Source organism: Crotalus tigris, unplaced genomic scaffold, assembly GCF_016545835.1.
Source record: "Crotalus tigris isolate CLP2741 ecotype Arizona unplaced genomic scaffold, ASM1654583v1 scf7180000017559.9942113025:1136094, whole genome shotgun sequence".
Lineage (NCBI taxonomy): Eukaryota > Metazoa > Chordata > Lepidosauria > Squamata > Viperidae > Crotalus > Crotalus tigris.
Window position 1 is genome coordinate 819611 of NW_024096473.1, and position 12809 is coordinate 832419.

General features: G+C 42.7%; 1 protein-coding gene across 3 annotated transcripts in view; it reads right to left on the reverse strand.

Annotated features, from left to right (window-relative positions):
- Nucleotides 1–6365: 6365 nt before the first annotated feature.
- Nucleotides 6366–12809, reverse strand: part of DTHD1 (death domain containing 1) — a 39990-nt gene continuing 33546 nt past the window's right edge. For all 3 annotated transcript variants that reach the window (XM_039347646.1, XM_039347630.1, XM_039347638.1), the window contains one exon: nucleotides 6366–8499. In XM_039347646.1, coding sequence (XP_039203580.1) covers nucleotides 8195–8499 — 305 coding nt within the window. In that variant the 3' untranslated portion in view covers nucleotides 6366–8194. The remainder of the gene's footprint in view (nucleotides 8500–12809) is intronic.

Sequence of the window (12809 nt, forward strand, 5' to 3'; positions counted from 1 at the left end):
GAGGAATGGAGGCTCCCAGACAGATCCAGTCTTCTCAAAACAATAATCCTCCAGATGTGTTGGGACAATAAATCCCACAATTTTTGGCCTTTTGACCAGGTCCAGTTGCCCTACTTCAGTCACATTATTTTAGAAGTTAACTGACCCAGATTGATGAGATAGGCAGCTAAAGAAATTGATTGATTGATTGATTGAATGAATGAATGAATGAATGAATGAAGTGAAGACCTAGCTCACTGGAAAAGGCTTCAATTCAGAGAAAGATGGAAGGAAAGAGAAGAGGATGACTAAGACAATGAGTGCACCATTGGAAGATCTGAAAGACCAGGTTAGGGATAGACTATTAATGCTGGGAAAGATTGAGGGCAACAGAAGAAAGGGATGACATAGAATGAGGTGGCTGGATGGAATCACTGAAGCAGTAGGCGTGAGCTTAAATGGACTCCAGAAGATGGTAGAGGACAGGAAGGCCTGGAGGAACATTGTCCATGGGGTTGCGATGGGTCGGACATGACTTTGCAATTAACAACAACATTATGGAGAAAATTGAATTGTGTGGTAGCTAGTAGCTGGAAACAACTTTACGGCACTGATTCAATCAATCAGTCAATCCGTCCATCAATTAATCAAGGCTTTTGGCCATGCTAAATAATACAATAACAATACCATTGTAAAAGACAACACCAAGGTTTTCAAATATGTTGTAGGGTAGCTCAAGCAATCGATCTCACTGGCTTACTGTGAAGTTAAAATATGAAATGTCTATGAGGACAAGGGGTCCTTGGGGCTGTCTGACCTGGGTGGTTTCCTTGCAGATGTTTCATTATCCGAACTAGATAACATTATCCGTGCTGATGATGTTACCTAGTTGGGTAATGAAACATCTGCAAGGAAACCACCAAGCTCAGACAGCACCAAGGATCCCTTGCTTCAATCCTAAACGACAAATACATTTCAAGTAGAGTTTAGCCCTAAAAACCTTTTGTTCATTGCTACATGGATCAAGACATTTCACCCCCAAGTGTTCTGCAGTGCTACACGGTTGGTGGGAAAACTGTGTTGAATCGAATCCCTTATCTTCACGCATGAGATTAATTTAGCCTCAGTTTCAATACAGACGATTCCCTTTGCTTCAGAGCAGCCATCCAGAGATTGCCTTTCAAAGCAGTTCCAATTCGCTTCCCACGCGTGATGATTGTTTCCAATTTGAATTTCAACTTTTGAGAATTGCTGCAAAATTCCCCAGGTAAGGACTTTCAAATTGTTGCTTTGCAGATAATTTGCACTGATCATCAGATCCTAAACATTTGCATGCTCATCTCCCTAGCCATTCCAAAGTTTAATCAACATTGATCTTCTATAAAAACGTAGACTTTAATCAATCATAACAGCAACCCTGTAGTAAATGACAGGTCCACAATAGAGGCATAATGGTACATTACACATTCCACTGATGTGAGACAAATGAATGCACTTACAAGCATCCGCTTTTGTCAACTCTGATTTAAAGGAATTCGTCATATTGTATGGTCAGTTCTTACTCAAACTGTGCTCAGTTTTACCGTAACATGTCAATTTCAAATCTTCCTGGGATTCGTCATAGTAAATTAAATTGGCAGTGTCATCTAATGCAGTCAGAGAAACAGTCCAATTGCTGTCCACACAGCTGCATTTTGCAGCCTTCCAGACTTATCTCTTTGGAAACCATAAATCAAATTAACCAGTGCATTTTTCAGGCCCAAATTAACTCTGCCCTTTCTCAAAGCAATTTAGATAACGTGATCTAACTGTTAGTACCACTTCCTTACTGCATATTCCTCTGCAATGTTCATAAGATTTTTCTGGATGCTGGGAGAAGATATGAATAGCTAGGAAACATGCCAAATAAAGGTTTGTGAATGTGAAGCACCTGAAAGATTAACAAGTGACATTAATCTAACATCTTGTTCCCAGTGATGGAGAACGGACAAAATGCGAAGAAATCCACTAACAGTACAAAGGTATTAATTCTTCCCCATTAGACCAGCATCTGGAATTTAGAGATAGAACGGCTGAAAATATGAAGCGTCGGATGCAGAAAATAGACGGTAAGACATGGTTGAATAAAAATAAAGGGATAGTAAGGAATAACAAGCTAAGAAAGAGTTGTGGTATTCAGCTGCATTCATAGAGTATTGTGATCATGTCTTCCATATATAGAGTGATCACATCTTCCAGTACAAGATTCCCAGGAAAGGGTGAGGGGGGGAAGGGTCCCTGCAGGGATCTCTGGGATCTCTTTGGATCAGATGACATCTGGGCTTGGGTCAATACTGATGGACTTCATGATGCAATTTGAATAATGCCAAAATTACAAGGCAAGATTCAATAACGTGGGCCAACATCTGGTGAAACAATTCAGGGAAGCTAGGGGTAGAATAGCATATTCCAGTTTTTCTTGATAGCCCCAAGTCTCCCTCCCCCAAGCAGAAACCAGCTCTGTAGAAATGCAGATGTAATAATCCATTCAGGAAAGTTGGAGGCCCCCAGCTAGAAGATTAAGAAGACAAAGACACCTAAAATCTACATACCCCATCCAAACTCCAAGACAGGACATAATAGGATTAACCCACAGATACCAAAGGGCACACACAGACTCAGGTCAAAGTACATGGCACAGGAAATACAAAGCCTCAAACAGGAACAGGAAACAACTCCAAACATAAGGCTCCAGAGGATATAAAAACCCGCTCTCTACATGTGCTCGCTCTCTTTTCTTCCAGAGCCATCTTTCTGTCTGGCTCTCCTCTTCAATAAACTGCAACCTTCTTTTTAAAGCAGTCTCCATGTTGTTTATTCCCGGCTTGGACTGAACCCTGATGAAGACTTTTCCTTCAACATGTGAAAAATAATCATATGTCACTTTTTCAGAGCTGTTGTAAATTTGAACGGTCACTAAATGAATTGAAAGTCAACGGCTACTTGTGTTAACTATAGAGAGGCTGCAGAATTTTTCATACAGTTCTTAGGAGTGAAATTTGATAAATAGATAAGCCCTTTCAAATCTGAAATTGAAAATGCTTCAGTTCTTTTACATGATAAAGAAACATTCAATTTTTTAAAAAATGTGTGAAGGATAGCCAAACGGATTTTAAAGCCCTTTTTTTTCTCTTTTAATGATGAAGTCTCATCATTATATTTGTTACTTAAAGAAGCACTGTTGTTTTTTTTTTTTTTAAAAAAAAAACAGATACTGAGGCCGTCTGCTGGTTTAAGGTCACATTTTAAATTTATCCTTGTAGTATATCTCCATGATTGGGATAGATCTAACCCAGATCTGTCATTTTTACAATCCGTCATTTCAGAGAACTTTCTGGAAAGAGGCTGGAAGCTTATTTTGTGCCCTTTCATTATTTAAGAATGGGTCTGTTTTGACAAATGAATGTTTTTACATTTGAGAAGTTTTTTGCTCAGTTGGCATCCAAGTCATGGGATTGGGAACGCAATGTGGTGGATGATGGGTTCCAAAGAGTGAACAATGACTAAAGCAGAAGGATTTGGGTATCCGGGTTTTCCAAAGAAAAAAAAACATAGGAAAATTCTCAAAGACCTCTCTACAGATGCCATGCAAACCTGGTTACATTTTCCAAATTCTGGAAAAAGGTAATCTGTAATAAAGTATGCAAAACATTGGCATGGTTTATTGATGAATTGCTTCAGCATCCATTTCTGAAGGTGCATGGAGAATCCTGGTAAAAGTATTAATTGTGATTAGGAACTTAAATCTTTGCAACAAATCTATATCTATTTTAGTACTACTTTATAGTTGCAATATTCCAGACCACACCTGGAATATTGCAATCCAGTTTTGGTCACTGTGATACAAAAAAGATATTGAGATTCTGGAAAGAGTGCAGAGAAGAGCAGCAAAGATGATTAGAGGGCTGGAGGCTGAAGAAAGGGGGAAATATAGTGAAATTACAGTATTTCCTTTCCACTTAACCTCTATTTCCTTCCTATTCAAAATTTCATTGTTGGAAGGCTTAAAAGAACAGGTTAAAGATAGATCATCGTTGAGAAAATCTATCCGTATGGTTGAGAGGAGTTCAAAATGACTTGATGACACATAATCAATCAATCCACCTACCAACCAATCAAAATCTTGACTCCAGGGATCACAGGCACCAGAACACAACAGTACAGAATACAATAGTTACATGGGTTTATTGAATCAAAGATTGAATGAAGTTGTCCCTTTAACACATACCGCAATTCTACTACATCTAATTACAGTGATCCACACAATTTCCCCAACTAATGGAAACAGAGAAGTTATCCCTGTCAGAGTATTACTCAAAATTGTCCTCCACAGTAACTCTTTCATTCCAGAAAGAATTTCCAGTGCAAAAATGATAGCCAGAGAAGAAACAGGCACAAAGCAGCAGATCACAAATTGCAAGCTGTAGAATAGACAAGCTTGTACACGCTGTGTTTACGTCTGTATACATTTCACATACTTTCCTGTACGAGAAGGAGAGGAAGAGCTTGGGGGCAGAGTCAAGAGAGGAATCAGCCTAGAATCGCTACATTCCCACAAGTGATTCTTAGTGCAACCGCTCTTGAATTCGGTTAGTTCTTATCTAGCACCAGTTTAGTGCTGACCATTAGTTGATTGGAGTCTTGTGTAGAGGCATGAACAATAAATCATCTTAACTGGAGTGTAATGTGTGCTCCTGATTCTTTGCACCTGACATTTTCCCAGTTTATGTACCTCCTCTTTGTTTCCATTTTATAATCTAAATGTGCTGGACTCTGATCTCTTGACTTTAATTAATCTTGTCATGGATCATTGTTACAATTTAGAAGACGGAGAGAAGCTAGTTTCATTCTTGAGCAGATGTTGATGTTTGTTTATTTATTTATTTATTTATTTATTTATTTATGGGACGTATGTGCCGCCGGTCTCATCCTTTTATCTTTTATCCATTAGTTATAGGCCAACCTTCTCTTCTTTATTGTTTTATTCCATCTTAGCATGCTTGCACACATCCCTGTGTTGAGACGGTCTACATCAGGGGGTGTCAAACTGCTGGCCTACAGGCCAGATGCATCATAAAAAAAACCCCACACTTTTTTTTTTTCTTTTAAGTTCTAGTTAAGCCTGTATTCAGCTCTGGGAAGATTGGGGGAGGGTTTTGGGGTGGGTTGGGAGGGACTGGGGAAGAGGATTTTACTGTAAAAATTTTAAAAATGTTCAACAAAAAACAAAAAACCCACACCTACCTTATTGCCAGCAATGAGAAAAAAAAGTTGTGATATGTCACGACACGTCACGTGACGTTACGAGTTTGACACCCCTGGCCCACATCCTTCATGAGATTAGTATTTATCATACAAATACATTTGTATTGTTTGGTTGCTTTTTAACTTTGTAACCCACCCAAAGTCGCCTCGTGTGGTGAGAAGGGTGACACATAAATTTAAGAAATGAATAAAATAAATAATTCTGCGATCACCAGAAAAGTCACATGCTAGGCAAATCTGCAATGCAATTTTGCATTCTAATGGGACACGGAGTCTGCCGGGTTGACTAGTCCTTGATTTCCGTGTCAGTCAAGAAACCCTTCCACCACGGATCTATTTGAAGTTAATACATAATACAGGAAAGAAGATTGTGTTTATAAAAAGAAAGCTAAGGCTTCATTGTTAATGGCTCAGAGAAATATCATTTATCCTCATGTGAAAAAAGTAAAAATGATGACTGCTCTTTGAAGGAATGTATGCTCCAGAATGTTTTTGTTCATAAGGGAGTTATAACTGACATAATATTTTGGACTCGGTAAGTCCTTTGACATCTTTATGTATTTATTTAAATACATCTCCCCCCCTCTAACTCCATGGCCTTAGAACAGCTTAAGGAAAAGTTCAACACATTTTTTAAATCAAGATGTCGAGACTCAGACCAAGCAAGCACCCTCAAGATGATCCAAACTCTTGATGCAAAACTTTATTGAGTACATCATTTCAGCACATATGAAAGCAAAACCAGCTCTGGGCAGCCCATATCCCTATAACAGTGGTGGCGAACCTATGGCACACATTCCAGAAGGGGCACTCAGAGCCCTCTCTATGGGCACGTGTGCCTCGCTGTTTGACTAGAAAAAGCCATTTCTCAAGCTCCTTCCTAGCCAAAACAAGCCTCCGGAGCGAGCACGCTGTTTTGAGCTTTGAATTATATCAAAACTGACACCAGAAACAGACTAACAGATGACCTGAGTGCTGCATGTGTTGCTCTCAAACTTACAAAGTATAAGTCAAGGTTAAACAAATTATCAGCATGCATACAACAGCAAAAATCACATTAATTGTTCAAAAGCATGCCAAATGCAAACTTTTACCTTTCAGTAAAAAGTTGTTTGTATCATTGAAAGCTTTGTTATGGTGTTTTTCTTTTAAGACAAAAAATGTTAAGGTATGAGTTGTTTTTTTCTAAACTAAAACCTCAGTATTCAGGTTAAATTGCTGTGTTGGCATTTTGTGATAAACAAGTGGGTTTTGGGTTGCAGTTTGGGCACTCGGTCTCTCAAAGGTTCGCCATCACTGCCATATAATAAAAGCATAGAATTCTCCCTCCTCTCTCTTGGTTAGGTCATGTTGCCCAATCAAGTAGAAAAATATTGTTATGAGAAAGTGTCTCTGGGTCTAGCCAGACACCTGGTGTAATGTCCTTGAATCTCATGGTCCAGCTTCTTAATCTTTGAAGAATGCATTCCAATCCCTTCCCCTCCCTCCGAAATCACTGACAAGCTGAGAAGCAGAATTTGTCGCACCAGCAAAACCGTGATACGAAACTTGACACAAGGATGGGACAATGGACTTAGTGACATGTGCTTAACCAAGTCCAGGAAACACCATCTTCCACAAGTCCACACTAGCTAAATAACTTCAGCAAGAAGACAACTGATTCTCTATCCTTTGCCAAAAGGCAAAAACACTTGAAGACACTCTCTCAGGGAGACATGGAGATGACCTAGGAAGACCTGACAAAGAGATAACACCTAGGGAAAGATCAGATAAGAGAGAGCAGAGCCCACAGCTGCCTAATGGGTGGAACAAGAGGGCCAAATGGGATCTGCTCTATGTTCTCAGGTTGTAAAAGTAACAACAAGGGAACTGTACTTTCAGAATTGCGAGACTGATGTCAGCCCTACCAGGTGTCAAGCCCCGCAGGGTTTGCCATTCACCAGTGTGTGTGGGGGTGAACTGGAGCAGCCAGCCAGGACCGGAGAAGCCAGCTGAACAGCCAGATGCCGCCCACGGTCCAGAGCCGAGCCAGCTGCTGAACGGGTCAGGTGGGAGGCAGGGATGACCCTCTCCCTCCCCCAGCGATCCCTGCAGCACATCACCTGCCTCTAGCCAGCCGCGGAGGTCCGCCGGCAGCCGGGAGGGAGGCCTGACATCAGCTACAGCAGCTGGGCATCAGGAAAGCCTCCAGCCGCTGCAGAAAGCCTCTGGAGGACATGGAGGGCTCCAGGAGGTGAGAGGAGGCTGCTGACGTCCTGGCGGTCATACGGGAGGCTGGAGGGGACAGCCGAGGGCGTGGACAGCTTGGAAAGCCTGGTGAGCTGGCGGAAGGTCTTGGCTGTACCTGCTGAATGGAGGGCTAGCAAGGTGTAGTCGGGCTGAGGGAAGGCCGGAAAAGGGAGTTTTACACACTCTGGGTGGATGCTGGCCTGCTGCTGGGGGTGGGGCTGTAGGGCAGGGCACGGCTATGTAAAGCACTGGGAGCAAACCACTCCCAGTGCTGACTTTTCGTTTGCTGGGAATAAACCTTGCTAACCACCTTGTACCCGCGTGCCTGGACTTTGTTTCATTGGACGACGACGGATGGAGGTGACACCAGGTAGATCAGACAGGAAACACAACCCAATAAGCTAATTCTACTTTGAGGGTGAAGGTTCCTTCTCTGAGCTTGTGGGTCGGAGAACACACCTTCACCCTCATCCTACAGCTGAGCTACAGATATTCGCCACTACTTCTACTTTATCATAAAGCTAACCTAACAGAATCTCCACAAGCCGATTAACCTTTGGAAAAGAGCTTCCCTTTAACTTCTCCCTCCACTCCCAAATCCACTTAGGAAGAACGTTCAAGATAACCTTCTTCTTTTGGAGAACGTGACCTTTTACTTCAATCCAGCCCCACAACGGCACCCCTAACGATGAATTTTCTTCATGACGCTTTGGTTTGTCCACTTGAGTTGGAGATGTTGAACCAGATCATTCCGGCCAATTTTGCCAAGGTAGCGAGAGAGAAGCTTGAGCTTGTTGGCAGACCTTGGAAGGCTCCGTCTCCAGAAGCACAGAAGCTCGTAGATCTGCTCGGTCAGATTCTCAGGACACTTGAGTTTAATAAACTGAAGAGTGCTTCGGTGGAGAGGCAGGTATTGCGCAAGAGAATTGGCATTCTCTTCTGACAGCTCTTCCGACAGCCAGTAGAGCAGGTTGTCCCACATGACTTCTGCTGGTCAAAATATTTATAAAGAGATGGAATTGCATGCAATTTAAAAAAAAAAAGCACTGAACACCAAGGGGCACGTGACATGGATTTTGTCATATTGTCATATGTCCATGGAGATTCTCAGTCATCCAGGTCATGGTTTGTCCCAAAGGTGTTTTTTCAAGACTTCCTTGTTTTTCTTTGAAGATGTTTCGCTTTTCATCCAAGAAGCTTCTTCAGCTCTGACTGGATGGTGGAGAGTGGAAAGATTTATATTCCTATATTCAGTTTGAGATTCAGATAACACAAGCTCATCCCCAACAGCCTACGCCTGTCTTCAACAGTGAAGGAACACAGGGCAGAAAACATCCTGCAGCCAAAAAGGCTTCACACCCATTTGCACCACTCAGATGACCCTGAAGACACAGATAAACCTCCAAGTGGCCTCAACGACTCTCTAAAAGAAGGCAAATGACCAGCGGTCTGCAAGGAGTATAACTCCTTCCATTCCCCACCATCCAGTCAGAGCTGAAGAAGCTTCTTGGATGAGGAGCGAAACGTCTTCAAAGCAAAAACAAGAAAGTCCAGTTGATCTTGAAAAGAAGCACCTTTGGATCATATTGTCATACTTGTTAGCTAGCATAGTCACTTTGTATTTTAATTTGATCTATTGCTCTCTCTTTTAAAATAGCCATAAGGGCTTATCAAACCATTGGACTGGAACACATGAAAGCTTTATAACTTATTGCTGTAAGGATTCACCCATCGCTTCTAACATTTCTAAACTGGGAAGATAATTTATAGGAAGGTATGTCTGGATTGATGTTTCCTGATAAGAGAATTGCTTGCTAGAGATAATTGGCTAATTTGGGTTTGTCTCATGAACTCCAAACAATCTTTTTCCTTGTTGACATCTCAACCTCCCTTCTGTCATCACGTTTCATTTTAATGTGAACATGTCTGGCATTATGGGATGCAAATATGCCACATGTTTGACCACGTGATTTCCTATGCCAAGGGGAAGTTACTTTTGCCCTGTCCGATCACCTTTTCTCTTCCGTTCTCTTCGAGGTCTTAGCTATAAATGGAACGTCAGCTAAGGAGCTGGTTCCCCTCTTTGAATGAGAGGAGTCCTTTTTATCAGAATATTCCGAATAAATTGTACTAAATGATCTTCCTGTCTGGGTAGGTCTGTCTCACTGGAAAATATGCATGCTGAGGCATGAGTCTTAGAGCCATATTTGACCTTCAACACATGTCAGGAAATGACTTGCATTTCAAAGAACCTGGAATACGATCAGACTTGAAGGAAGAAAAGGTTAATTCATGTTTATTTTTGGAAAGAGAAGTAAGTAAGGATAGAGATTCAAACCACTAACAAAGTTCCCTTGGACTAGAAGACCTCCAGGATCCCCCCCAGCTCTGTTCTGATTGATTGGTTGAATAATTGCATCAGAATATGCTCCACAATGTGGGCAAGGATTTAAGCATGAGTTGGAAGGAGCCTTTTAAGTGAACAAGTTCAACCTCTGCTTGTTGCAGGAGTCCATATGTTCAGCTTCTGCTTACCCTATCCTGGATGGACAACCCAACATCCTTGTGGATGATTGGTTCAATGATCATGCTATTATTACAATTAGAAAAAAAAATTCTCTACTTGAACTTAAGTGCCGGGGAAATCAGGAGATTCAAACAGTTCAAATTAGTATAAGGAATCTGCCCAACTAACGGTCAAGGGAAATGAGCGGGAGATAAGAAAGGCATTTAAGGTGGGCTGTACTTAGATCTCTTACGGGCATGCAGGGATTCGTGACTTATGACGCATTTGACCCCTCCCTCGGGCTCAACCTTGTCATCTCCTACAGTCAGTGGTGGGATTCAGCCAGTTCACATCGGTTCAGCAGAATCAGTAGGTAAATTTTGCTGCATTCAGAGAACTGGATGGCTTCCAGAAGTCCAGTCTAAGTGTTGGAGGCTTGCAGGTCCACCGGAAGTGCGTGGATGCCACTTCCAGAAGTCTGTTCTAGGCCTCGGAGGCCTGAAGGAGGCCTCCCAGGCCTAGAACGGCCCCCCGGAAGTGCATGGATGCCACTTCCGGAAGTCCATTCTAGGCCTTGGAGGCCCAGGCCTGTATCGAATAAGAGAACCGGTTGTTCAGGTATTTGAATTCCACCACTGCCTACAGTTATTCTTTGTCTTGCACTTTGGGATGTGGTTGCACTTGATGCTGGCAACCCTACAGCTTCTTGAAAAACATCCTTTAAATCAGTGGTTCTCAACCTGTGGGTCAGGGCCCCATTTGGGGTTGAACGACCATTTCACGGGGGTCGCCAAACAACGCAGTCTGCCATTTTTCCCCCCTTTTCCTTAGCTGTGCTACTCCCTTTTATTCTATTGGCTTTTGAAAGCCAATAGAATAGCCTCTCTTGAATAGAGTCTAATTCTATTGGCTTTCAAAAGCCAATAGGAATTGTCCAGGCTATCTCTGCCCTGATGAACCCGCCAAAAGTCCCATTCTGCAAACGGTGCTGCACCAGTTGAGTAGTCCTTGACTTACGACCAGTTGGGGGTCGCGGCATTAAAAAGGCTGAGAACCACTGCTTTAAATCATCTTTTCTCAAGTTTAAAAAGAACCAGTTCCTTTAGTCTCTTTCCCTTTCCCTACAGTCCTGAATCGAATCACTGCCATAATTCCATGTGGCTATGGACTTAAGAAGAAACCAACAAACAAAAATCACATAATTGCAACTGAAATCTGGGAAAAAAAAGAGCTGATTACATCATAGGCAGTGGTGGGATTCAGCCAGTTCGCACCACTTCAGCAGAACCGGTAGCTAATTTTTTTGTTGCCCAGGACCAGAATGGACTTCCAGAAGCGGCATCCACACAGAGAACCAGTTGTTCACATATTTGAATCCCACCACCGATCATAGGTAACTCTGCCCTGAAACTGGTCAAGGTCAGTCCGCAAAGTCCATCTGGAGACATACTCTGAGCAGCAGATCCCAGGGCTGCTAACATCAAGGCTGATGTCTTAATAGATTTACTTATTTATTTTTCATACTTAAGAACCACCCAACTCCCTTTGGGATTCAGGGCTGCCTAAAATAAAAGATAAAAAGCATAATATCTCAATAGTTGCTTTTGCTTCTTCTCCCTCTCCTGATCTTTGTAACATTTTATCTAATATAAAGTTCTGGAGAACTTGGAAGCGTGCGTACCTTTTGTGTTTATTAACACTGCCCAATCAATCCTAATTTTCCTGATGGGTCCACTGGCTAGGCTTGCTGTTGAGTTCCGTGAAAGTGTAAGATTTATTTGCTTAACAATTTTATGTGACCATCCAATTCACTCAGGGAGACTCTGGAAGGCTAACAGCATTAAAAATCCACCATATAACAACCCCCCCCCCCAAAATGACGAGTCATCAGTGCCCTCTGAGCTTGGTGGTTTTCTTGCAAACATTTCACTACCCAAACTAGCTAACATCCATGGTGCACTGATGATGTTATCTAGTTTGGGGTCATGAAACGTCTGCAAGAAAACCACTAAGCTCAGAGAGCACCAAGGAGCCCACAGTTCTTCTTCTTCTTCTCCTCCTCCTCCTCCTCCTCCTCCTCCTCCTCCTCCTCCTCCTGCTCCTCCCCTCCCCACAAATCCATCTCCCTACTAGCACTGATGATGTTGTCTAGTTTGGGTAATGAAACATCTGCAAGAAAACCACCAAGCTCAGAGAGCACCAAGGACTCAGCAGTCCTTTCCTCCTTCTCCCTCTCCTTCTCCTTCTCCTTCTCCTTCTCCTCCTCCCCCCCTCTCCACAAACCCATCTCCCTACTAGCACCGATGATGTTGTCTAGTTTGGGTAATGAAACGTCTGCAAGAAAACCACCAAGCTCAGAGAGCACCAAGGACTCAGCAGTCCTTTCCTACTCCTCCTTCTCCTTCTCCTTTTCCTTCTCCTCCACCTCCTCCTCCTCCTCCCTCTCCACAAACCCATCTCCCTACTAGCACCGATGATGTTGTCTAGTTTGGGTAATGAAACGTCTGCAAGAAAACCACCAAGCTCAGAGAGCACCAAGGACTCAGCAGTCCTTTCCTACTCCTCCTTCTCCTTCTCCTTCTCCTTCTCCTTCTCCTCCACCTCCTCCTCCTCCTCCTCCTCCCTCTCCACAAACCCATCTCCCTACTAGCACCGATGATGTTGTCTAGTTTGGGTAATGAAACGTCTGCAAGAAAACCACCAAGCCCAGAGGGCACCAAAGACCCCTCATTTCAACCCAGAGCTACAAATATTCTCCTTTATTGGAACTCCCCAAACCTCACGTTGTGAG